Raw genomic sequence first — 27,450 nt, 5'->3', positions numbered from 1 at the left:
ACACAGTTAAAAACATATATTCTGGTCAGGTGTGGTGACAAGCAGAGGGAGATGGATCTCTGAGTTTCAGGCCATCCTGATGTAGAGTACATAGGGATCCTGTCACCAAACAATAAGTTCTCAAATGGAAAAAATGGAAAAACAAACAAGCACAAAAGTACTTCTGTGCTCAGAAGCCATTTTGGAACAAGATAAATGGGGTTTTAGAAAAACTGAGACCATGTTTCCCCAGTGTAGGGGAAGGCCAGGGTGTTGAGGTGGGAGTGGGTGGGAGGGGAAGCGACATGAGGAGTGGACTGGAAAAGGGGATAACATTTGAAACGTAAACACATAAGCTATCTATTTAAAAAAGAGGTAGAAAGGAAGATGAGAAAAGAAAACTTTCCAGCAGAGTTAGGTATGGTGGCTTGGAATCCCAGCACTCCAGAGGCAGAGGCAGGAGGATCAGGAGCTCAAAGGCCATCACAGTAAGGCTGAAACCAGCTTGAACTATTAGACTGCATCAATAAAAACCAAGCAGCAATGCCCCACCACAGCCCCCCAAAAATGTAAATTTTGAGGCTGGGAACTGAGTCTCATCCCAAAACTACAAAAGAAAAAATAACAATCTCTTTATTGTAAATTTTAAATGGAGGCTAGAATATAAAAATAATTAGTAGATGTAGCACTCAGCACGTTCAGTCAGCATGTGCCTCTAATATGGAGTCTCGAGGGAAAGCACCTCAGTGATACCATACCTGACTAGCATCCATGAGGTCCTGGGTTCAATCCCAAGTACCTCAAGAAAAGAAAAGAAGGAAAAATAAATGAAAAACTTCCTATATCACCTAGAAATGCATTTATTCCCAGGAATTGATAGATACCTATTCCCAAATAAACCAAAAATGAGCGGTGATCTGCCCCGAATGAGCTGAACGGAAGATAAGCACCTCTGTGGACTGCAGGCTGACTCTCCCTGCCTTCCTGCCTGTTCCTATGGGCACGGGCCCTCTGTCAAGCCTCCCTGAAGAGGAAGGACCAAGCCCGAGGGAGGATGCACCAGCCCTCAGTTAACTATGTAACAGAGTCTCTCCATGTTCTGAAGATTCCATATACCATGCCACTCAATGCAAGGAGCTCAGGGACACATAGTGGAGATGAAGATGGTTGCCACTCCAGGACTCAAGTGTGTGGTAACCCAAGTGATACTGGGCCTGCTGGACTCTGAGGTGGGATAGAGGGTGACAATTGTCCCTCAAATCTTTTCAGTTCCAGCACAGGCTGGAGTGCCCCTGGCTATGGCCTGGCCTCTCCAACAGGGATTCAGCTATCAGTTCCTGATCGCCTGATGGTTCTTGGGCATGGCCACATATCTCAGCTTCTTCATGATGGAGGGCCAGCCCAGCAGCTGCTGGTCCCACATGTACTCTGGGGACAGCACCTTTGTCGGCTTATGGTATAGCAGGTACTTGTTCAGATGGCTCTCGTCATGCCACACGGCCTCAATGCCATTGTCCTGGTCCTCCACCATAGCCTGGTGGCAGGCCTTGGTGAGATGGTGCACCTCCACCACTGACCCCCCAAAGAAGGCTCCCATATAGTAAAAGTCACCCTGGTCCCAGGGGATGTAGGCCTGGGACTGTGGCCGGCGCTCATAGGTAAAGGACTCTCGTCGGCTACGGTAGAAGCCAGGATGCAGGGTGCCAAAGAGCGCTGAGAGAATCTCCACACCCACGTGGTCACTGAACTTCATGTCCACATCTCCACACACCAGGTAGTCCATCTCATGCCGAAAGCGCTGCTCTGAGAAGTGGCTGATCATCTCCATCCTGTGCATGGACACGTCCTGCCAGCGGGTGTAGTTGCGCACAGCTAGCACCACCAGCCGCCGTCCTGCACCCAGGGGCACCTGTGGGACATCAGCTGGCCGGTCAGTGAAGACATAGTAGATGACCTTGTGTCCCACCATGAAGTGCTGCTCTGCCGTCTCCAGGAAGAGCTTCAGGAACACCACATACCTGTGAGGGAGGACATGGGGGTATGGAGGTTTAACACAGCTAAAACAAAACTTACTGGTGCACAGGGACAGGCTGTGGAAACCATGGCTACCTGGAGGTTTGATCCTTCCTCTGTCCTGGCTACACTGCTGCCCTAACCCTCGTTTGCTGCAGAAGGCTGTAACATCAGCACCGTCTTAACAAGGAACACTGAGCTCGAACCCTGGAAGCCTTAAGCCAGGCAGCAGGGCTGATTCCTCACCTGGAGTTCCAGGCATATCTGCCACAGGTGTCTGTTGTCTTGGCAACTCTGTGGCAAGCCACCTCTCTGTGAGTCTGCCACAAACACCCTCCCACAATGACAGCTCCATCCCAGTACCCACCACGCCTCATACACTTGCATCGCCCTGAGCAGAGCCTCTACTCATAGAGACCCACTTCAAACCCCAGTGGAACTGAATGGATACTTAAGGGCCAGAACCTGCACCCCCTCCTTTGTGGCATGTTGCAGGGACCTGTCTCAGGAGAGCAACTGGTCTCCATATCCCAGACCTTCCTCCTCAGACGATGTACGGTACCTTCAGAAAATGCACTGGGTAACTCACATACGTTCCTGAGAGTCATCCCCCATGAACTCCACCAGAACAAGAATTGGTCTCACAGGGTAGATTGGAAAAGGGTGAAAGGCACCCAAGAAACAAGGGGAAGCCTAAAACAAACCCTAGGTCCAAGGACAAAAGCCTTAGAACTGAGGTTCTAAGTCATCTCCCAGCCCAAGATTTCACCTGCTTCATATGGCTGCCCCTCTCTGGATGACCTCCAGGACCATGTGTCCCCACCTGGCAAATGTGCAAAGCCCCCACTTAAATGCCAGAAACAAGCAAGTAGCAGTTTTCCCTGCATACAGGTGACCATGGGGTTCCCAGCTAATCCCTTCAGAGGCCTTCTTTCCACAAAGCAGCTACCCATACCTGGCAGGGTTCTTGCTGATGTACTCAGCAGCACCCAAACAAGGTTGTGTTTGTGTCTTCTTACTAAGAAGTCCTTGGTTCCTAGGCGCTCCAGACATTCGCAAGGTTCCTAAGATCCCTCCAACCAAGCCCCAAACATCACTCAAGTCTGTTTAGTTCAAAGGACTCAGAACTATCCTTGGGTCTCACCCAGCACTGCAGGGAAGCACAATGTCTTTCTCATGTGAAAAAATGGCTTCTCTCAGCACCCACAGCCTCCCACACTGTAATGCTGCCCTGTCCTGCTTCCCACAGGGCACAGGTCTTGCCTGTGGCCTAAAGTCAGCCTGACCCGGTGTCTCAGGGCTTCACAGGTCTACTACTACCCACGGTCCCCAAGGCTGAGAAAGTTAAATGTTTCTCCCAACCCTTGATGTCACCTTGTCCTGCATCTGAGGGCACATTGGTGGCCATAGCTCTGCTGGCCTCCTGTTCTTTCCTGCCAGCTCTATGGATGAAGAGGCCACCGTGGAGCCTGAGGGATGTGAATGGCACCTGGCTTAGAGCACAGCAGGAAGGGCGGCTGGCCTGGGGCTCTGGGAAGAGGCAGAGACGTCTTCCTTCACCTGTTGGCCCACCAGAGCTCAGGAAGGTGGCAGAGTGAACAAACCCCTCCCCTGCTTCATCCTAAATACAAGCGCAGAGGTTGGTATACTGCGCCTCCACTTGACCATTGTGTGTGCATATGTGAGGGCGCTCATGTATTGTATATTCTCATGTTTACCTGCCTGTGTGCATGTGTAAAGGCCAGAAGTTGACTTTGGGTATCTTTTGTCATCCATCTTATCTGTTCTTCAGACAGGGTCCCTTCATTGACTCTAAAGCTCACTGTTTGGCTAGTCTGTCCAACAAGTAGGCTGGATCCACTTGTCTCTGCCCTCTCCCCACAGCTGAGATTATAGGTGCTGCCACCATTCTCAGCGTTTTCATGGGTGTTAGGGATAAAACTCATGACCTCATGTTCCTGAGGCAAGTGCTTTACCCACTATCCATCTCCCCACCCCAAGATGCTTACTTTTTGACGGCAAACACAGTCAGTCCGATCGTGGTGTTCCGAAGCCTGAACTGCTCATTCAGTATGTCAATGTCGAAGGTCCCCTCCCAGATGATGGGAGCCAGCCAAGGAGTCAGGACAAGAACATCTGTCCTACTACATGAGGAGAGCCACCGAGAAGATGTGACCAAACATGCCTGCAGGAACCCGTCTCAGATCCCACACCCGCAGCTGCCCCCAAGGCTGGTCACCCACCCAGAATGGGGTTGTGCCAACCAAACAGCAGTGATTCTCACTATCCCCCACCGCAGCCATAAAGGCCATTGGGTTTACCATCACCACATCTCCCTCCACAGCCTTGAAAATCCCTGATGACGGAAACAGAAAATAAGCAGCAGGAGCCCAAATGTGATAGAAGAGACAGAAGATGATCTGGGCCCCAGACCTGAATCAAACAATCCTAAGACAGCTGATGAAAGTTGGTCAAGGAGAATTATAATCAGGTCTTTGGGCTTTTCCTGAGTTTAATTTTTTCCTGAGACTAACTCAGGCCTTCAGTTATGCTACTGAACTATTCCCCGGGGCAAGCACATCATCCTTTAGGACTCCTGCTCTGCACATGCAGTGACTAAATCTACTCACGTGGGTGTCAGTACCCTTGGCTGGGAATAGGCCTTCCTGAAAAAGAAAACAGCAGAACCCAAGTTGACAGGAAGGTTATTGGATGCACGTCCCTGGCTGCCATGCACAGGCAACAGACCTTCGTGAGCAGTGGTAAGCAACCTACCCTGTCTGCTCATGACCTGGGATCCAAGGAAGAACCAAAGCAGGGAGATCACAGTCTTCCTTGATAGAAGGTAGAAAGAGGAAATCACTGGACATGTCCCGCCACCTACCCCGCTGAAGGCTGGGTGATCTAAGGACTACTTTAATTCACAAGCTGGATGAAACTGAACACACCTCTCCCTGGGAGATGCTGAGCACCCCACCTGGGCCTGCAGCCTGCCTTGGTCCTGTCCCTGCTGGTGGCATAGGTCCTGGCTCTCTGTCTTTGTCAGGAACCAGTCCTATCATCAGTGTAAAGTGTTTCCACAAAGGGCCTGGGCCAGTGTATGGCAGTGAGCTGTCCCCACAAAAGATGTCAATCCTCAAGGGATGAAAACCACTTCTGCTAGCAAGCTGCATGCCCTATGATGGTGTGCAAACCAGAGAGCAGGGCTAGAATGGTGCTGGGCAGTAAGAGCCCTGGATACTCTTGCAGAATTGCTAAGTTCAGTTCTCAGCATTCACCTGGAGACCCACAGCAGTCTGATTCCAGTTCCAGGGGACCTTGGACCCTTTTCTGGGCTGTTTGGGCACTGATGTTGAAAGATAGAGTTTTAAATTAGCTCAAAACAGGATCTGACTCAGGAAGACAGATTGTTAAAAGTGCAGGAGAACTGGTTCAGAGACACTGACCCTCCCACTTATCACCGGACAGAGCAAATGAGTAATGGGTTTTGTTCTGCCCCTGTGATGTTTTTTCAAGTCCCCTTTCTGCCCTCAAGCCATTGTGTCCTGCAGAAAGTATTCCAGGAAACCGGCCCGTAGAGCCTAACCAGATGTGTTTCAGTTGCAGATGCCTCATCAACTATGACAAACATTTACCCTAAAGGACAATCAGGATCCGTTCTCAGGAGAATGCTTGACCTTTCCCCTTATTAAAATCCTAGAGTCTTAAGAACAGTCCTGTGACTTTGAGAGTTTCCCCTTGTGACATTTTTGGTATTTCCTTTAGACATCCCCTCATCTCCTGGAGCTTGTGACTTCTTCCTTTAAAACGCCCTTCTCCCAGCCACTTGGGGTCGAAACCTCTGTCTCCTGCTTGGGATACGTGTCGGCCCGGAGATTTCGTAATAAACCTCGCCTCTGCTTGTTACATCCAAAATGGTCTCTCTGTGTCTGGGGTCCACGACCTCCCGAGACTTGAGTAAGGGTCTCTCTTCGGGGATCTTTCAACGTAAATCATACAGACATAAAGGCAGGCAACACACTCATATACTTAAAACCAGGGATCTCTAGAGAGACCGCCATAAAAGGTGGAACTGTGTCCCAAGACAAATGAAGGTGAGTGCTTTGCAGAGTGTAAAGCTGACACAAGAGGGAACTGGTGGGAGTAAGAATGTAGGGTAGTAGGGAGGCTGTGTAGTCTACTTGGAAGCACAGCATAGACAAAAACCAAGGCCAGAGCCCCAGTTCAACAGCATACTTGGCTTGAAGGGAACACAGAGGGACTGGCTGCTGGAGAGTGTCAACAGGGTGGATCCAATCTCAGAAATCCTCCTACCTTCTGTTCTGAAGGATCATTAGCTACTAGAAGGAAAGTAGGCTTAATACAGACAAGCATGTGGCTGGTGCCAGGCCACAGAAGGCTCAGGAAAGCAGGCAAAGCCAGGGGATGCCTTCCCAAAAGACAGACTGAGAGGATCTGGAATTGGTGGGATGGAGAGGGTCTCCAACGTGGGTCCAGTCGTAGAAGGAAAAGGCATTGCCCTCAGCCGGCTGCTGGGAAGGTGTGTGAGTCTTGGAGCTGCCCAGGCAGGTACAGAGGGAGGAGGAGGCTGAAGTCAGAGAACACAGATGCCCATTTAAGACAGCAGGGGGCAGCAGAAACTGCAGACGCAAAGGCACCATGGACCAAAAACTTCATCCAGCCAGTAATCTATCCCCCTACACATGATCACACATACATATCATATCTATGACAATACACACATACAGACATGACACATACACATATGTACATCTGTGTGTCTGTGTGTGTCTCTGTGTGTGTCTCAATGCCCACTCACCTATTCACAGCTCCTGGGTGCCCCCATTCCTGGCTTCTGAGGCTCAGGCACACGAAGCTGTGGGAAGGATATGCACAGGGGCTGCTGTTCAGGACACAGACCCGACACCAGCTCTCTGTCCCTCCCTCCAAATGCACCACTGAATCCAGCACAGTGAGCACAGAAGATCCCAGTGGAGGTGCAGAGCCAGGTAACAGGGAAAAGCAAGCTGACCCCACTGGAAGAAAAGATGGCAAGAGGAGGAGCCCGGGAACAAGGTCTGCACAGGGACAACTCTGGTGCTGCAGACGGCCCCTATTCCATGCCAGACACCTACAACCCAAGACCATATCAAAGAGTCTTCCCTGGCTGTGTCTACAGAAGCCCCAGTAGACATGGCAGTGTCTTGCTCTCTGATGGTTCATGGACCATTTACATTGAGAGAGGGCTGAACTCCACCAGGCCTGCCCTCCTCTCTTTCCCCAAGGCCCACCCTCAGAGTTAACCAAAAGACTAGGTGTCCAGCCCCATTCCCCACTGTGGATCAGAGGCTTCACTATGTGGATAAGCAAAGCTGGTCATGCCTTTGTGTGTGCCAAGCCAAGAGCACCCTCGTCATTGCTGTGGTAGTAGAAATGCATGCAGCTCACTGTCCCCATCAGGGTCTCAGCTGTCCCTTACCAAACTGGCTTCTTACCAAAAGAAGACTAAGACGAGCACCGTGAGGGGAAGGATTCCAAGATGAAGGGAGTAGCATTTCAGTCTTCCTGTAAAACAGCAGAACAGGATCCGGTTACTCACTGGCTTCTCAGGCCTGACTCCCCTCCAGGCCTGTCCTGAGATTCAGAGGTCGTCCTGTATCCTGCAGCCACCACTGTATCTCAGGCAGCCCCAGTTCTGGCTAGAGCTCCAGCACCACTGAGCACAGAGAGGAAAGAAGGGTATCACTTCCCACTCGTGACTGCCCCTTGGGCCCTCACATCCTCATGACTCTGAGCACTCCCTCCATGGTCAACTGAAATAAACCAAAATGAATACCGTGGTGTCACTGCTGCCTCCTTTACAGGAAGCTAGGACCAGTTCCCCTCTGACCCCATCCACAGGGACAGCAAATGCTCATTCTAGTGAAATTCTCTGACGTGTGAAGGTTGAAACCCAGAGATGATGTGTACTAGGTAAGAGCTCTACCACTGACCTATGCCCCCAACACTTGAGATGATTTTGATGTCTCTCGACGTTATGTGTTCTCATAATCAAGTCCACATAGTCCTAAAAGACATACATATAAATAGATTCATATGCCAGCTCTGGAGAAGGCTCGGTGGGTGAAGTTTTTGCCACAGCCACACAAGCATGAGGACCTCGTTCCTATCCCCAGAGCCTGAGTAAAAACCAGACACCGGGTAGTCCCAACACTCCTATGAAGAGGTGGGAAAGGAAAGTGGGACAATTCATGAGCGCTCACAGGCCAGTTAGCCTGGCGTATACAGTGAGGAAGAAGACAAGAGAGCCTGCCTCAAACAAACACAAGGCAAGGATGGATGCCCATGGTTGTCCTCTGACCTTCATGGGCACCCACACTCACAGGACATGTCCCATCCCAGCCAGCAACTTTCCCTTTTCACCCACCCGATGTGGTAATCTGTATTAAACAGTTTTGTATTTATTTAGTGTGTGTGTGTGTGTGTGTGTGTGTGTGTGTGTGTGCACGCACTCCTGTGAATGAAACAGAGCACAGAGAGGTCAGAGGACAAGTTGTGGGGGGGGTCGTACTTCTCCTTTTATGATATGAGTTCTAGGGATTGAACTCAGGTCATCACATTTGGCAAAAACGACCTTTACCCCCCGAGTCATCTCATTTGTCACTTCTTAGATTTTCTCTCCACGTCTCCAAATCCCCTCATAATGGAACCCCTGATTTCTTATATTTTTGGCTGTGAGTCTAGCCTTTAACGACTGAGCAATCTCTCCAGCCCAGAACCCTTGATTTTTAAAGGATCCTAGAATCATATAATGAGAAGGCACCGTTTAAGCTTTATTTGTTCTCATTATGTTCTGCCCACCCCACCCCCTTGTACAGTTACTAGTTTAGCTGTAGAGAAATCTAACTAACAGGAGAATTTGTCCAATTTTGAAATAGTTGCTCCTTTTTAATTTCTGGACTGAAGAGATGGCTCTACTGTTAAGAGCACGGACTGCTCTTCCAGAGGACCAAGGTTCACATCCACCTGTCAGCTCACAGCTGTCATTAAGTCCAGTCCCACAGTATCCAATGCCCTCTTCTGGCCTCCACAGGCACTGAACACACACGGTACACATATATGCAGGCAAAACACACACACAAATAAAGTAAAAATAAAAGATGAAAAAAAGCACTTTCTTCATGATTATTTGAGACAGGGCTTCTTTGTATAGCCCTGGCTGTTCTGGAACTTACCCTACAGAGCAGGCTGGCCTCGAACTCAGAGAGGTCCACCTGTCTCTCCCTCCTGAAGATATGAGCCACCAGCTTAAAAATCAAAATTAAAAAAACTTCTTTGGAGTATAATTTCTATCTAATAAAATGTGCCCGTTTTAGATAAAGTATGATAAACTTTGAACAACCCCCCTTGCTGTCTATGACCCTACATTTCCTTCCTCATCTACATAGTAGGCATGGGACACAAGTACTGCCTTGTCTGACTGCTTATATAACACAAGGCTGCTGAGACTCACCACAAGGTCATGTGAATTCTTGAGAATCACTGGGGTTCGTTGCCTTCCAGCCCATTTGAGAAACCTGAGTCTCAAGATAGAGAGACCCTACCTCAAAAGAATTAGTAGAGAGAGAACACCTGATGCCTTCTACTGGCTCTCATAGACACACACACACACACACACACACACACACACACACACACACACACACACACACCACACCACACCTGTCTTAAAAACCACTGACTGAAAATCCCAGCATGAATGGTGAAGGGTTCACAAAGTCCCACCTCTAAGGAGCCATTTATAACTCACAACTGTGGGAAGGGAAGAGTCCATTTTTTTTTTCAGGAAGACAGCCCCTGAGAAGCTTATCATGCTCCCATAGATGACCCTATATCTAGGCACATACAAGTGGTACTAAGTGGACTTAGTGGGTTTTAAAAGAACCAGATTTGTGTGGAATCTTTTGTGGAATATGCTGCAGGTAGTAGGAGGGGAATAGACAGGAGCTAGAGGGATAAGCGGTTGATTTGATCAAAACATGTATATGCATGTATGAAATTCTCAAACAATAAAAAGTAAATCTAAAATAAGAAAAACTATTTTCTCTAAGCAATCAAGCTGACGAGACAGCTCAGCAGTTCAGAGAGCACATTGCATAGCTGAGGACCCAAATTCAATTCTCATTACCCTATCAGGTGGCAAACAGTCTCCCATAATTCGAGCTCTAAGAGGTTCTGCCGATACCTCTGATCTCCACAGGTACCTGTGCGCATAACCACAGACAGACACATCCACAGCCACATAATTTTTTTTTTTTTGGTTCTTTTTTTTCAGGGCTGGGGACCGAACCCAGGGCCTGTGCTTCCTAGGCAAGCACTCTGCCACTGAGCCAAATCCCCAACCCCACATAATTTTAAAGTAATAAAATTAAATCTTTAAACCTAAAACCACTTGACTAGTATGTGGGGCCAAGATTGGACTATGTATCCGGTCTGTGGAGCTGTAGTCTGTGGCCTTGTAATATAACCTGATGGGCAATTCCTCCAGCTATGCTTTTGGTTTTAAAAATATTTTGAAACCTTTGACTATTTGTTTATTTTCAAACCTTTGAATTTTCATTTAAGGTTTAAAGTCAGTTTGTTGATTTCTATAAAAATTTCCCTGGAGTTTTGCATGGTGTGATGCAAGCTCCAACCACCAGCCTAGGCAGAAGGCAGCTTAGCAACATTAGATCTTCCCACCTATGCATGGAGTGACCGTATTCAGTTCTGTAACTAATATTCAATGTATAGGCATTAGTTTGTCACTAACCACTCTTGTCTTCAGATGTTACTGAAAATGATACTATTTTCATTTGATGTTTAATAACTTTTAAAAAGTATCATACTAATAAAACCAATTTAGGCATTGACTTTGGTTCATGAAACCTTGTTCAGCTGACGTAGTCGCTGAGCCTGTCACACGTAGAGATGAGACATGAAAACAGAAGTAGAAAGGATCAGGGAAACTGAGGCCACACCACAGAGCAGGGAAGCCGGCTGCCAGGAGCCTGAAGAGAAGCAACTGACAAAATGAACAGCAGGTCTACAGCTTAATTTAAGGCCAGAGGGACATTCTTTCTTCTTGATTTGAAAGAAGTGATGACACACTGTAACATAAATAAAAATTCATGAGAGATAAATGAATAAAATTAAAATGAAAGAGTAGTGCCAATTGCCAATGCTCATAGAAAATACTCAGGATAAAAATGTGAGTCTGACTACCTGTGACACTGACTGAAGCCAAAAAGCCCCAGATGTGACCCCAGGTGCATAATCAGAAAGTAGGGAGATAATTGCAATCATCAAGGACTTGGGATGTCTGGCCTCCAGGAACAAGATTTGCTGTGGGAGCAGGAATAATTTCTCAGTAATATATCTGCTTTCTAAACACTTAATGTACTTTAAGAAAATAGGGTGCCTTCCTGTTCCCACCTGTGCCACGACAGAGCCCCAGTCCACACCCCAGTTGCAGCTCAACTCGCCAGGTATTCTCACACATCCAGTTTCACAGGTGAGACCCCAACCCCCACCCCAATACCCGGGTGTACCGGGACCCCTGCAACTAGGGACACATATTCCCTACCAGCTCACCTTCCAGTTCCCAACTGTGCCAGAAGCAGAGCCCCGGCGCTGGACCTGAACGCATACAGCCCACATCCCAGTTGCAGCTCTACTCCCCAGGTATTCTGACACATCCAAGATCGCAGGATCACATGATTGCAGGATTGCAGGAAGGGAGACAGGGAGGCTCCAGTCAGGGACAGGGAGGCCAGATAACACCAGAAATAACCAGATGGCAAGAGGCAAGCCTAATAATATAAGCAACAGAAACAGTTCTCCCACCATAGCAAGTCCTGGATACCCCAACACACCTATAAAGCAAGATTCAGATCTTAACTCTCATTTCACAAAGATGATAGAGGACTTTAAGAAGGACATAAAGAAATTATGGAAAGAAATTAAAATTGTGTTCTCCCTTAGAGAAATTCAGGAGAACACAAGTAAACACGTAGAAGTCCTTAAAGAGGAAACACATAAATCACTTAAAGAGTTATAGGAGAAAACAAACAGGTGAAGGAAATGAACAAAACTGTTCAAAGATCTAAAAATGGAAATAGAATCATTAAAGAAAACTCAAAGGGAGACATCCCTGGAGATGGAAATCCTAGGCATGAAAACGGGGGTCACAGATGCAAGCATCACCAAGAGAATACAAGAGATAGAAGAGAGAATCTCAGGTGCAGAAGATACACTAATGCACATTGACACAACAGTCAAGGAAAATACAAAAAGCAAAATGTTCGTATCTCAAAAAATTCAAGAAATCCAGGACACAATGAAAAGACAAAACCTGATAATAATAGGTATAGAATAAAGTGAAGATTTCCGATTCAAAGGACCAGCAAATATCTTCAATAAAATTATAGAAGAAAACTTCCCTAACCTAAAGAAAGAGATGCCCAAGAACATACAAGAAGCCTGCAGAACTCCAAATAAACTGGACCAGAAAAGAAATTCCTCCCATCACATAATATTTAAAATACCAAATGCACAAAACAAAGAAAGAATATTAAAAGCAGTAAGGGAAAAAGGACAAGTAACATATAAAGGCAAACCTACCAGAATTACACCAGACTTCTCACCAGAGACTCTAAGCCAGAAGACCTGAGCACCCTGAGAACAAAAATGGCAGCCCGAGCTACAATACCCAGGAAATTTAAAATGAGAATAGATGGAGAAACCAAGTTATTCCAAGACAAAACCAAATTAAAAAAATATCTTTCCTCAAATCTAGCCCTTCAGAGGATAATAGAAGGAAAAGTCCAATACATGGAGAGAAACTACACCCAAGGAAAGTCAAGTAATTAATCTTTTCACAAAAAAGAAGAGAAAATCACAAACATAATTCCACCTCTAACAACAAAAGGAACAGGAAGCAACAATCATTGTCCTAATATCTCTCAATATCAATGGACTCGATTCCCCCAAACAAAGGCATAGGGTATGCCTTTTAAACTGTATGCTCTAGTACTATAGATGGTGGACAGTACTGCACCATACCTCTGTGAATGTAAAATAGTTTGTACCTCCTTCATGATACGTAGTTGTGACCATGCTTTATCAGACCTGTTTTTGATGATGTTCTTCAGAATGTGTTCTTTCCAGATGACAATTGAGAAGCTAACGTTAAGAAAAAAATGGTGCCAGGTACCACAAGAGTAACAGAACTGTGCTGTTTCCTGGGGTTTTGTTTTTTACTTTTTTTAATGGAGTGTGCTGGATGTCTCTACAATTTTGTTCAAAAGACTGCAGAACCTGGAAAGGCTGTGGCTGCTGTTGATGCACAACACACTGCTATCATTGAATATATATATATATATATATATATATATATATATATATTAATTTTTGGAAACTTTAGCCATGCTATCAAATTTGGAAAAAAGTACCCTAGTTCACTGTATTGAGTTAGCATTGTACAGAAATTAACAATCATATTGGTTTATAAATGTTGAATTCAAATTTTTCCATTTGTACATGGGTAACAAACTGTATTAAATATGCAAGGTCTTATCTATGTGGGTTTGATTACAAATACTAATAAAGTATTTTCTAAATAATATAAAAAAAAGAATAGGGTAACAGACTGAATACATAAACAGGATCCAAAATTTTGCTGCATACAGAAAACACACCTCAGAGTCAAAGATAGACATTACCTCAGAATAAAAGGATGGGAAATTTTTTTTACTTTATTAACTTGAGTATTTCTTACATACATTTTGATTGTTATTCCCCTTTTTTCCCAAGCAAATGGTTACAAGAAAACAGCTGGAGTAGCCATTCTAATTTCCAACAAAATAGTCTTTCAAGCAAAAGTTGTCAGAAAAAGGTGGAAGACACTGCATAGTCATCAGAGAAAAGACTCCACCAAGATGAAGTCTCAATTCTGAGCACCTAGGCCCAAATGCAAGGAGACCCAGACTTGTAAAAGAAATGTTACTAAACCTCAAAGCACATACTGCACCTCATTAATAATAGTAGGAGATTCCAACACCCCATCTTACCAATGGACAGTTCACGGAAACAGAAACTAAACAAAGACACAGGGAAACTAAGTTATGAACCAAATGGATTTAACAGACATCTACAGAAGATTTCATCTTAAAACAAAAGAATATACCTTCTTCTCAGCACCTCATGGAATGTTCTCCAAAATTGACCATATAATTGGCCACGAAACAGGCCTCAACAGATAGAAGAACACTGAATTAATCCCATGTATTCTATGGACACCACGGACTAAGGCTGGTCTTCAATAGCAACAAAACAACAGAAAACTCCCATATACGTGGAGGCCAAACAACTGTCTACTCAATGATGATCTGGTCAGGGAGGGAATAAAGAGATTACAGACTTTTAGAATTAGTGAAAATGAAAGCACAACATACCAGAACTTATGGGACACAATGAAAGCTTTTCACTCACGGCCCTGAGTGCCTCCACAAAGAGACTGGAGAGAGCATACATTAGCAGCTTGACAGCACACATGAAAGCTCTAGAACAAAACGAAGCAAATACACCCAAGAGGAGTAGTTGACAAGAAATAATCAAACTCAGGGCTATAATCAACAAACTAAAAATAAAAAGAGCTATACAAAAAAATCAACAAAATTAGGAGCTAGTTGACTAACCAGAGGACACAGAAACAGTGTCCGAATTAACAAAATTAGGAATAAAAAAAAAGGAGACATAACAACAGAAACTGAGGAAATTAAAAACAATCAGACCCTACTACAAAAGTGTATACTCAACAAAACTGGAAAACCTGGATGAAATGGATGATTTCCTAGACAGATAAAAGGCACCAAAGTTTAAAATCAGGATCAGATAAATCATCTAAACAGCCCCATAACCGCCAAGGAAATTGAAGCAGTCATTAAAAGTCTCCCAACCAAAACAGTCCAGGGCCAGATGATTTTAGTGCAGAATTCTATCAGATTTTCAAAGAAGATCTAATACCAATACTCCTTAAATTATGCCACAAAATATAAACAGAAGGAACACTACTCAATTCTTTCTATCAAGCCACAGTTACACTGATACCTAAATACACAAAATAAACCATCAAAGAAAGAGAACTACAGAGCAATTTCTCTTATGGATATCGAAGCAAAAATACTCAGTAAAATTCTCACAAACTGAATCCAAGAACACATCAAAACAATCAACCGTGATCAAGTAGGCTTCAACCCAGGAATGCAGGGATGGTTCAACATAGAGAAATCCATCAATGTAAGCTGCTCTTATGCTGTTTTCAATTATCACCAAGCATCACTCACTACTTCCCCATGGAATTGAGTTTATAAGTGTGTTCAACCAAGCTCTGGACAAGCAGGTCTCCTCATACAGTGATCACTCCCAAGATGTTCAATTAGCCTTTTTATTAAGCTCCAAGGAAACCCAGAGCAGAGAGGGAAACCCAGCAAGCAGTCACTTTCCTCAACTCCTGGTTGGTCAGTTCTCCAGGAGCCAGCAGTTACTAAGAAGACATTCCATGCAGCAGCCATGCCCATCCAGCTAACGAGCCCCCCTCATCTAAACTCCAGGCTTACTTTCTCTGATGTAATTCCTCTCTATGTGCACAGTGCACCAGCTTCTGGGTCTGGGCCTTCCCGGCAGTGGCTCTTCTCATAGCACACTTACTTCCTAGGTTCGCACACGCCAGGCCTCTCACACGGACTCATGTCTGTAAGCCTATGTTCTATTCCTGCTCAGTGTGACAGGAATACTTCCCGGTCCCTGACTTGCTGATACAACCAGTGTTCAGCAAATTTCACAGGAAATAAGTAGAGATTAAACAATGGGAGTCACCTAAGAATAGGCACCATTTTGTAAAGCTCTTCAAAAACTCTGAGCATCTTCAAGGCTTGATGTTAGATGTCAAGTTGTCCATTACATGCTTGGACCATATCATGAACTGGAGTCACAAGTGTATGGGCATCCACTGTTCATGTGTATTGGGAAGGAAAAGGACAAATAAAGGGCTGGGTGCAGGGACAAAGGACAGAGAAGAGCCTAGGAAAGCAATGACAGAGCAGGGGTTGCAGTTACATAACCACAGCTCCGTTCACCCTTCCCACTGTGTCTCTCCAAACCTCCCCTTAGCAACAAGGGAGTGCCTCGCCCCTTCACAACCCAAGGGCTTCCTGACACATCAGTGAACCCAAGGACATCATGGCCGACTGAGCACTAACACTGTGACTGTTGGAATCATGTGTCCTGCTCTGAGTGACTCCATGTTGTATAAATCAGGGTGGAGGTTGTTTGTTCATTGGAGGGTTTTGCCAGTGCTCCATCATCTGTCCAGCACCACCCATCCAGCACTGAATGACAAGTGCCTTATTCCTCGAAATAAAAATGAAGTTACCCTAGCACGCTATAAGAATATGGGTGTGCGTTGAGAGTATAGGATTCTATGGGCATCATAAAATCATATCTGGGAAACTGGACTGTGGTAGTTTGAATAAGAATGACCCACGTAGACTCACATATCTGAATGCTTAGTCACCGGGGACGGGCACTATTTGAGAAGATTTAGGTGGTGAGGCTTCATTAGAGTAGGTGTGGCCTTGTTGGAGTGGCTGTGTCAATGGGGGTGGGCTTTAAGGTTTAAAAGGTAAATGTCAGGCCAAAACTCTCTCCTCTCTCTCTCTCTCTCTCTCTCTCTCTCTCTCTCTCTCTCTCTCTCCTCTATCATACTCTGATGCTGCCTAGGGAGGAGGATGTCGCTCTAGGATACTGCTCCAATGCCATGGGTGTTACCATGATGATAATGGACTATAAGCCTCTGAAACTGTAAGCAAGCCCCAAAGAAATGCTTTCTTTTGTCAGACTTCCTATGGTCATGCTGTCTCTTCACAGGAATAGAAAGAACAGTGACTAAGACAGAAGCTGAGACCAGGGAACGGGGTATTGCTGTGACAGGCCTGGCCATGCTGTTGTCGGCCGAATGTGAACTCTGCAACTTCAGGCTAGAAAAGCGTTTGAACTCTCTAAGGGGATTTAATGTGCATCTGAGTAGGAGCACGGAAGACAGCAGCTGAGAGCGATAGAAACCATGAGAGCCCAGCTCAAGTTTCAGAAGGGAAGAATACTGGTGAGTGGCCTTAAGACCATTCTTGAGACATTTTGGTGATGAATGCGGCTGCTTCCTGCACTTGTCCAAAATATATACCTGAGGTTAAATTGAAGCGTTTTGGATTAATGGTGAGGCAGAAGAGATTTCAAGACAGCCTAAATTAACTGGAAAAGGAGCAATCTGGACAAAGAGAAATATAAAATGTCCTATATGTGACAAGATGATAAAAGGTTAATTAAGAAAAGTCTGATGCGCCTCAGATAGGGGAGTGTCCTCGACTGACTTTCAGGGATCCCCTCTCTCCCTCTCCTTTGCTCTAAGCTCACTCTGGGTTTAATTCCCAGTTCCCTGCGAAACCAGAAGCTTTTCCAGGTAAAACAGATCTTGCTGCTTACCCCAGTTCTGATAGGATCACTCACCCAACCGCAGATCCTTCATTGCTCTGCTGCAGCATCCAAGTTCAATGCCCGAAGGATACAGGCAGGGAGGAATAGCACCCAGGAACACAGACCCTCCGGCACCCGGAGCCTCCTACTGACCAGCGTTTCACGAACAGAGCCCAAGCTGGCTGCTCCAGAGATACACGTGGTGCACAAGAAGCACTGCCCCTCCCGGGCTGTGGCATCCAGACCTTTATCCTGGGGCACATACTCCAGCCCAGGGCCACACACTCCTGTGCTCCTATCCCTGAGCAGGTCCTGCCTAGAGAACTTCAGTTTCCTGAAAAATTGTTAACACTAGCGGCTGCTTTACACACCACAATTCCAGTTCACAGGACTCAGCAGCAACCCTCTGCATCACCAACCCCATGGTCCTGTCCAGTGACCTAGAATTTGTCCTCTGTCTGATAGGGACTCTAGGCAGGCGGACACCATACCTGTAGGGTATCTACAGGGAGGAGGATCTAGCACACATAGGACAAGGTAGCAGCCAGTGCCCTATTCTGGGTGGTACTTCCAAGACTATTAGAGACCTGTTTACACTTCTGCTTCTTGGCTGTGTCCTCCTAAACCACTTTTAGCAGGTGAGAACACAGAATCACCCAGATGTGACAGGGTCAAGCAGAATGGAGTTTGGTGGCCCCGCAACTTAATTAATTTTTAACCCATATTTTTACTCCTCTAATGGCTGTCAGCCTTCACCCTCCAACTCCTGTTGGATGTGGGACCCAGGGTCTCAATCTTGCACTGCATGCTATGTGCCAGAAACCTGAAGCCTTAGGGTCTCACCACCAACCTTCACTTCTCTCCGAGTCAGCTGCTCCTTCCCAGGCTTCTACTGCCTGGCCTGCTCACAAGGGAACTGGACACCAGCCAGGCCAGTCACAAGGACCCATTCTGCCTTCTCCCATCAAATGCCACATTAGTAGAAAGAGACCACAGTTTATACGTGAGACATCTCAAAGCTGTCGAGATACCTGCCCATCCCAGACTTCGATAGAGTCAATAGAGCACCATCAAAATCCTAGCAGGTTCTTTCGTAAATATCAAAAGACTGATTGAGAGCTGGAAGTTTGTCTCGGTTGGTAGAGTGGTTTTCCTACGATGCACAAAACTAGGTAGATTCCAGCACTTTGCAGGTGTGTGGGTGCTTGACCCAGGGAGTGGCACTACTAGAAGGTGCGGCTCTGTTGGAGTAGGTGTGTTGCTGTGGGTATGGGCTTTAAGACTTCTAACTGCCTGGAAGTCAGTATTCTGCTAGCAGCCTTCAGATGAAGATGTGGAACTCTCAGCTCCTCCTGGACCATGCCTGCCTGGATGCTGCCTTGGTGATAATGGACTGCACCTCTGAGCCTTTAAGCCAGCCCCAATTAAATGTTGTCTGTATAAGAGTTGCCTTGGTCATGGTGTCTCTTCACAGCAGTAAAACAAGGTGGATGCAGGAGAATCAAGATTTCAAGGCCATCCTTGGCTACCTAGTGATTCCTACATCAGCCTAAGATAAGACACTCTGACTCAACAAAAGACTGATTTTAAATTTTATGTCAGGAAGGTAAAGGTCCCAGGACAAACAACATAGTGATGAAGGATAGATCCTGAGGACTCAAATTACCTGAGGAAGCATGATATTTGAAAGACTGGACAAATAGGCCAATGGGGCAGAACAGAGAGCCCAGAAATAGACCTAGTAATGTTGGTGCACTGACCTTAAGCAAAATATTGAGGCCAATATTGTAGAGAAATAACAGAGCTTGACCCCTTGAACATTACCACGTGAAGCAAACAACAAAGACACTACCCAGACGTCATAAAAGTTAACTCCATACAGTTCACAGAGTTACATGCAAGTGAGTTACTAACGTTACTCAGTTACTCAGGAGAAAACGGAGACTATGGGAGTTTTGATGATGACATTTTAGATACAACACCAAGGACAGGTACATGAAAGAGATGGCTAAAAGCTGCCTTTCCTTAAAATTATATTTTTCTGCTCTAACAAAGGAGCAAAGGAAAGACAACTCGTGAACTGATTGCAAAAGACATTACTTGATAAAGAACTATCATCCAAAGTGCACAAAGAATTCATAAAATCCAACCACATAAAAGTTGCCAACCCTTCTGTGGTGGTTAAACATATCAGCCAACTTGGCAAAATCTAAAATCAATCAAGACACATTTCTGGTAAGTCATTTCCGTGAAGCATTAACTGGTTAGACAACAGCTTCCTGAACTGGCTCAGATGAGGGTCCAGGGAAGAACCTCGATGCACACTTCCCTCATTCAGTTGGTAATGTGCCCTCTCGGGGGATGGGGACAGCACTGCCACCAACACTGCTCCCTGTCAAGAGCCTCTCTTGAGAAAGAGACCTATTTTAGTGGCTGTACTGTGATCATGACAAAACTGCCTGAAACCTACCCATACCTTCCTCAAAATGTTAATGGTCCTTTCAGAATCTTTTGTTGACTTTCTTTTTTGCCTTCCAAAGGCAGTGAAAAAGACAGGTAGCCACCTGTCAACAAACTCAGCCAACAAAAACATTTTGTCTATTACTAGCAAGAACTGAGACCAGGTGGGCTGATTTGCTTTAGATGTGGTAAGCCAGGACACCTGCAGAAGGACTGATTGTACAGATGCCTCCTCGGCTCCCTAACAGGTAACGGGAATTTTAACATGGCAATTCTGCACTTGTTGTCTAATCAGTGGAGAACATGCTAGATAAAGATTGACAGCTCCTTTCTTCTATGCCTGCGGCACCAGAAATAAAGTTATCAACAAGTCAGGGGGCAATGGACAATGAAACATTTCACCTCTCCAAGCATCAACCTCAGGGGGCGCAGGATTAGACCTGCCAGCAGCTGGGAATATGATTCGTACAAGTGCAGTGGGCATACAAGCAGTGCCTACAGGAACTTGGGGACCTATTCCCCAAGCCCCAGTGGGGTTATTTGGGGGGATGGTAGTATAGATTTAATGGTGGTTCCCGGTACTGCTGGTGTAATTGATGAAGATTTTAGACTAGAAATTAAGGCACTAATGTCTTCAAGAGGAATGCTGTCTATTGACAAGGAACGCTCTATTCCTCAACTGCTCTTACTACCTTATGTCACCATGAACAAAGAAGTTTATAATAAGGGCTCTGTGGGGTAGGAAGTGTCATATCATGTGGTCACTGAAGCAGTAATAGATTAATCCACTTTAAAGTCACCAGTGGGTAGATTCGAGCTCCTCACTACCTGTCCAAAAGTTTTGAATTCACAAATGAAACACACACACACACACACACACACACACACACACACACACACACACACACACACACACACAGAGGTGTCTATTTTAATATGCCTTAAACAGTGCAATGTCTAGGCATTTCCAAACCTCCTCGTGGCTAGCACACTCTCACCTCCGATATTACTGAATTATTACTTATTCAAATCTACATTCTATGTTGGCCACCACGGACTCAGGTCTTCAGCCGTTATGGGCCACACTCTGCCATGTTGGCAGTGTCTGTCTCTCTGCCCTCCATTTCTCAGGCCAGGACCATCTCCTTTCCCAGCAATGGTGATTCTCCAACCTCCTCCTACCCATTGTTCCCTTGCTCACAAATCTAAAGTGCCCCCTCTGTCTCCATGCGCAGCCATTGACCACTGGAAACTTTGTTTACCAATTAGAGACAATGGGGCACAGGGACCCTCAGCATCTTCCAGGCAGATGTTCCTTTGCGTGTTCCTTTGCGATTGAGGAGCTGAATTGATACAAAAAGTTTTAGAACCATCCACAACATCTCACAGGTTTCATCCATTAAAAACATATTTTCTCTCAGATATACATTGACTATAGCAATAACTGATATGTAAACTATAAGGTATGATATACACTAATAACATCCCGTCCAACAATTTTGTCAATTTAAGTGCATTATTCTAATTTCTATTCTAACTTAAAGAGTTTAGAATTCTATATCTGAATTTTGTTTTGATTTTAACTTGCATTACGATCTGAAAACCATCCTTTCAAATCTGCACCATCTTCCTTAATGCTGAACAACTTAAGTTTGATTATGAGTCTATAACAGTCTTCAACCCCATCAGAGATCCAAGGACAAATTAAATATCACCCGAATACATAGGAAGCACAAAGATATAGCCTTCGAAACTTAACCACTTGCAGAGACAGCTGACTACATGGACAGGCCCGATTCCTCTAAACGTTGAGCATCTGTCTTCAGCCTTCTGGTGCAGATCCACCTGACAGAACTAAGTGAAGCAGGGACTACAAAGGCTTAGCTTTCCCTCTCTTGGTAAAGATAAGCTGTCAAGCAGCCTGCATCACGAGTTCTTTCCTGGACAGTATTTTTGTCTGTAGATGGACTAGGGCAATTCTTGCCCGGTGGCTACCTTGTCACAACTGGAGTAACTCCATATGCAGGTTGTGACACTCAATGTCTTCTTTGAACTGTGAAGGGGGCGCTTTCAGGAGCGGACATGTCTGTTGGTCAAAAATCTAGTGAGAACAAGATGACTTTAAATCCTGTGGATTTCTAATGGTTTTGAAGAATATCTATATAAAGTATATGTGTACTGTTAAACTTTGACTTTTTTCAGCTATTTCTATTTGGATAATATTCAAAACACTTTATTATAATATAATCAGAAAATAATATAACTATGAGTTTACTATTGGCCCTTACAGGCAGAGTGCAGGTTCCTGTGTGATTTAGGGAGCCGAAACAATACAAATAGCCCTAGAATCAAACCACAAGAGATCACATCACATCACCAGGGAACAACCCTCTTTAACTCTTTATGTAAGTCATAAAACCTTGTCTGGTCTTACCAATATTGTTGCTGCAAAAATGTCATACTCTGTCACAGTCCTCCACTTAGATTGGTGTTGGTGTTGGTGTTGGTGTTGATGTTGGTGTTGGTGTTGGTGTTGGTGTTGGTGTTGGTGTTGGTGTTGGTATTGATAATGGTATTGGTGTTGGTCCTGGATCCCCAACTAAGTGAAAACAAAGAGTTCTGAGATGCTAAAATAGAGAAGTCAGAAAGGACATACAGAATCTATACGGCTGTTTGTGGCAGATGTTCCTGTTAATATATGGGTAATGAGAGTTGTCATCTCAAGTGTAAGTTACTGTCTTTTCTGATAGCATTGAGGTACCTAAGCCCCTATGGTTGGGGGAAAATGAAGATGGTTAAGTGTTACTCCTTGAGATTTGGGGTTAAAATGCTCAGTTTGGTTTGTGATATCCAAACGTGTTGGAATGCTGTCTGATGACACACCAACCTAGATGTATGTTTTTCCTACCACAGTGTTGACTGATTCCTCAGTTTCGGGCCAACAAAAGAAGGAAATGGAACATCTGAAAGTCTTGCTCTAGCAAGAACTGGATGCAGGACATAGAGAACCCTCCAACAGTCTTTGGAATCCTGTTTTCACTATACCAACAAAATCAGAAAAATGATAGTAACTACAAGACTTGCATGCAGCACGTAGGGCCTTTGCAACCAGGTTGTTTGCTTCCCCACAGCCACTCCTACAGATTCACCTCTTATCGTGAGAAATTTCAGAGAATGCTTTTATATTTAATACCCTAACAGTATGAAAAATGTTTATCATTCTGTACCTGCTCTCAACCATAGGCAACTTCTACAGGTACACCAGTAGAAATTTCTTCCTCAGAGAGAGATTAACAACTCCAACAAAGGTCAAAGTTGGTGGCAGAAGCCTTGTTGCAAAAACGCCTTCAAGTTTATGCTATACATTATAGGATAATATGCATTTCACCTACATAGAAAATCCACTGTGCAAAGATTACCAGTGTGTTTTTAGTTGCCTTGAAAAGGTAATTCTCTAAATTACACAGGTAAAATAAAATAATCTACACACCACCCTTCTGAAAGCTGAGATGCATTGTGGGTGCATGTTCCCTACCTAAACCCTCACAAGAGACAGATTCAAACCTCGTCTTTTAAAGCATGAAATAATTTTCCAAAGCTATTTTGTGATATTAATACATTTCCACAGCTAGATCCTAACCCCCTCGCTCCATTTTTGAAAGTCGCTAATGGAGATTCTAACTCGATGTGTATCCTCAGTGCTTAATCTCATTTCATTGTATAATGAATAAGAAAGCTTTTCAAAACATTGAAATGACAAAAGTTGAATATGGCTTAATAGCATACCTTTATATTTTGATCAAACCTGGACTTCCTACAGGCATTCCAGCATAATTGACCCCTGCCCTTAGCATCACAAGATGAACAACAAATTTGTCATCTCCAAGGTCTTTTATACCACATATTGACTTAATTTCATACTGCATAAGAAAATGATATAAAAGATCAATTTGGCTACGAAAAATGAGAAGTTGTTGTCCTTTATTTCGAGGCCACCCAAGTTACTTCTTTATATTTTTTGTGTGTCTCATAACAAACACATTTATCCTCTTTTCCAGGACAGATCTTGTATCATAAGCCCAGTGATAAGACTCTACAACACTCCCAGCACACTTCTTTTGTTCCCAAGGTTCTTTCCTCTCCCCTTTATCTGGAACATTCACATTTTTTATTAACCTGGGCTACAGCTCAAGAAATGCTAGACCACTCCCTCTGCCTTGCTACATTATGTTCTAGTAGTTTCTCACATGAGTAAAAATATAATGAACCTGGTCTGTGATTTTTTTTAAAGTGACATTTCCTCTGCCCACCCCACCCATGCCTGGCCTGGCCTTTGTAGGAAAAAATTGAAAACTCTTCCCAGGACCAGAGCCCCAGCCTTTCTCCCAGTTGTTCATCCTCCCTGCCTGCCTCTAAACCAGCTGCCGTGGGACCTGGGCAGACTTGCTCTGCCTTTTCTCTTCTGTCCTCTGAGAGTTCAGCCACCAACCAAGACTGACCTCAGTCCTCCATACAACCCTGACTTTCCTGCCCAGGTCACTTCTTTGCTTTATCTTTGCTCCCTTGCCCCCTCAGCCCCTTAGTGGATCCTTGTAGCATCCCTGCCCCCACTCCTGCTGCCCAACCCATGGGCTTCAAGCACAAATTGGAAACAACTTGTTTCCTAACTCAACCTCAATCCCATCCAAAGGTCCATCCCAGAAACTGAACAGTCCTTTGCCCAGCATAGAAATTATGACGGTCTCACTGCATCCACACTGGACCAGGGCCTCAGGCCCCTCCCTGGGGTATTGGAGGGCAGCACTGAACTTCCTCCCCACATCAAATTCACCAAAATAGAAAGTTATGCAGTCCTACTTAAAGTGAATGAATTTAAAGACACTGAACTTTTCACTTAAAATTGCTAAGATTGGCCAATAAAATGGCACAGTAGGGAGAGCCTTCCTGCCTACACTTGACAGCCTGAGTCTGAGCTCCGGAACCCTTGAGTTAGCAGAAAATCACTTCCACAGAGTTTCCCTCTGAACCCTTCACACATGGACATGAACACACATCATGCAGGAAAAATAAATACTAAAACACTGTCTTCTTTGTTATGGGGTAAATGTTTAAGATGATTATTTTATTTTATGTATTTTAACACAGGAAGAAAAGATGGAGTGTGAAAAACGGGTGTTTGCTATGTAAGGTGGTTAGTTATCAAGAGTGATAGCCTCCCCTACCTTCTAAAACTCCGGTGTACACGCCTGTGGAGTCTATCATGCCCTTACCCTTTGTGCTGATAAAGAATTAGCCAGTGTCACCGGATTGTACGGTCCAGGCCCATGGGTGGGGACACACATGGTCACCACTGGAGCTAGAGTGAAAACTAAGTGGACTTTGTACTCCCACGTATTCCTCACAGGTAGCACACACTTCTGGAAAAAAAGGAATTCTCTTCCAAGATTAATTTTGCTTTGTTTTTGTGTTTCTTTGTGTAATACTCTCAATATTGTTTTGCTATCAAAATGATCCTGGCTTGACCAGGTGAGGGCTGGGGTGCCAGCCCCATCTTTCATTCCATCACCCCTACTCTCTAGCCCTTAGGATTACCAGCAACTCGGCCACCTGGGACTGCTCCCCTTGGCCTTCTTCCCCTTCTCTCCACAGGTGGCCCAGACTCCTATGAGCTCTCGAAAGGCCTGATTCATAGTCACTGACCACCACCTCCGTTCTGGTGTACCTAGGCAGGTGGAGAAGAGTATGTTCAGCAAAAGAACAGACAGATCGCTTGCATTCAATGACCTCCCACAGCAGTTCTGCCTTAGTCAAATCAGGACTTTCCAATAAGACGCTAGCCTCTGCCCCACTTACCCCTCTCAACAGTACACATGCAGAATCACAGATCCCAGGACACTCAGGATTCCTGGCCCTGTCACCTCTGAGCCTCTGACCCCTGTAGCAATAAAGCCTGGTCCAGATGGTAAGCAATCAATGGAGGGCACCCACTGCCAGACCCCCTTCCTTATTCCTCAGCTCACCTCTGAGGTTCATATCAGGACCCAGGATGGTTCAGTTTCTGCACAGCAAATTGTTAGGCACAGTCCGGACCTCAGGCACACAGCAGAACTAACCCTCAGGAGAGACAATACCCAGCTCTGAACACTTGTGGGCGGGGAAGAACTCTGGCAGACGAGGTGTGTGTGCAGGAACCAGGTGTCCTGTCTCCAAGGACGCAGGCAGTGTTATCCACACCTCATATCATAGGGACTGTGTGTGCTTCCCCTCTGCTGTCATGCTCTAACCCGCCTTTGCTGTGGTCCTCAAATCTGTCCCCACTGTCTTCTTCAGTCTCTCTGTCTCTCTGTCTCTCTATCTCTCTCTCCCTTCCTCCCTGCCTCCCTCCCTTCTTCCCTCCCTCCCTCTCTCCCTCCTTCCATCCTCTCTCCGTCTTTCTGTCTCTCTCTGTCTGTTTATCTCTCACTCCCTCCCTCCCTCCCTCCTCTCTCTCTCTCTCTCTTTCTTCTTCTCCCTCTCATCTCTTCCACTCCTTACTCTTCCTCTTCTCATCTTTCCCAGTCTTTCCTCTCATGACATCTCTTTAGCTCTGTATCTCTCTACAAGGTGTCATGTATCCCAGGCTGGCCTAGACTTGACTGTGTAAATCATGCTCGCCTTAAATCTCACCATAGATCTTGTTTTCAACTCCAAATCTTGTCAATTTAATCTAGAAAAATATCATGTAAACCAAATTTTCCCCACATGAGGCTAAACCTTACAAGAACCTTCTACAAAGTTGACTGACTGTCCCCATACTGGTCTAATTACAGTTTATCTTGGGCTAATGTCACCTTCCTTAATAGCCATGCTTTGCCCACCTCTGTGTCTGAAATAATATCTTGTGACTAATAATTTTTTAATGTATTCGCCTAAGACATGAATCTTTCTATCAAAGGGCTAAAAATTGATTCATCCAGCCCAGGCTTTCAGATGGGGAAAAGTAAAGTCTACCACCATGTATATGAATAGTCAGTATGCTTTTACTATGAGAGAGAAAGAGAGAGAGAGAGAGAGAGAGAGAGAGAGAGAGAGAGAGAGAGAGAGAAGAGAAGGGAAGGGAAAATTCTTGGCTCTCCTAGAGACTATTTGACTTCCCCCATAAATCGCTGTCCTCCACTGCCGGAATGCTGACCTGGCTACCTGACAAATCATAAGTGGCCATAGGACCAGTGGGGACAGTTAATATTCTGGTGACACACCCTGACCCAGGTCTGCCTGAGATCATAGTAAAGAAGATACCCACAGGTTGATAGAGGACACCAGAGAGAAAGCCCATTCTCCCAAAAACCACTGGCAAGTGTCTCTCTAACTGAACTTCTTCACCGGGCTACCCATCTGGAGTCCACAAAACTTATTGAGTTCCTCAGACCAAGGTATGCTAGACCAAGA

The 27,450-nt window shown here is 45.2% G+C and overlaps 1 protein-coding gene across 18 annotated transcripts; it reads right to left on the bottom strand.

The window, feature by feature from the left end:
* Window position 1: 1 nt before the first annotated feature.
* Abo2 (histo-blood group ABO system transferase 2) lies at window positions 2-26,222 on the bottom strand. 18 transcript variants are annotated; one of them, XM_087651239.1, is made up of 11 exons: window positions 26,043-26,132; window positions 25,876-25,972; window positions 25,615-25,744; window positions 21,285-21,365; window positions 9,228-9,299; window positions 7,986-8,059; window positions 7,488-7,557; window positions 6,812-6,868; window positions 4,623-4,658; window positions 4,002-4,136; window positions 2-1,997 (listed from the first exon to the last, which is right to left on the bottom strand). In XM_087651239.1, the coding sequence occupies exon 11, from the start codon at window positions 1,946-1,948 to the stop codon at window positions 1,310-1,312; it is 639 nt and encodes a 212-aa protein (XP_087507365.1). In that variant the 5' UTR covers window positions 1,949-1,997; window positions 4,002-4,136; window positions 4,623-4,658; window positions 6,812-6,868; window positions 7,488-7,557; window positions 7,986-8,059; window positions 9,228-9,299; window positions 21,285-21,365; window positions 25,615-25,744; window positions 25,876-25,972; window positions 26,043-26,132; the 3' UTR covers window positions 2-1,309.
* Window positions 26,223-27,450: the final 1,228 nt, after the last annotated feature.

The sequence above is a fragment of the Rattus norvegicus genome, chromosome 3 (genome assembly GCF_021556685.1).
Source record: "Rattus norvegicus strain SHRSP/BbbUtx chromosome 3, alternate assembly SHRSP_T2T, whole genome shotgun sequence".
NCBI classification, from domain to species: domain Eukaryota; kingdom Metazoa; phylum Chordata; class Mammalia; order Rodentia; family Muridae; genus Rattus; species Rattus norvegicus.
Note: the sequence above shows the minus strand (reverse complement) of the source record. Positions and strands in the feature narration are given on the sequence as shown.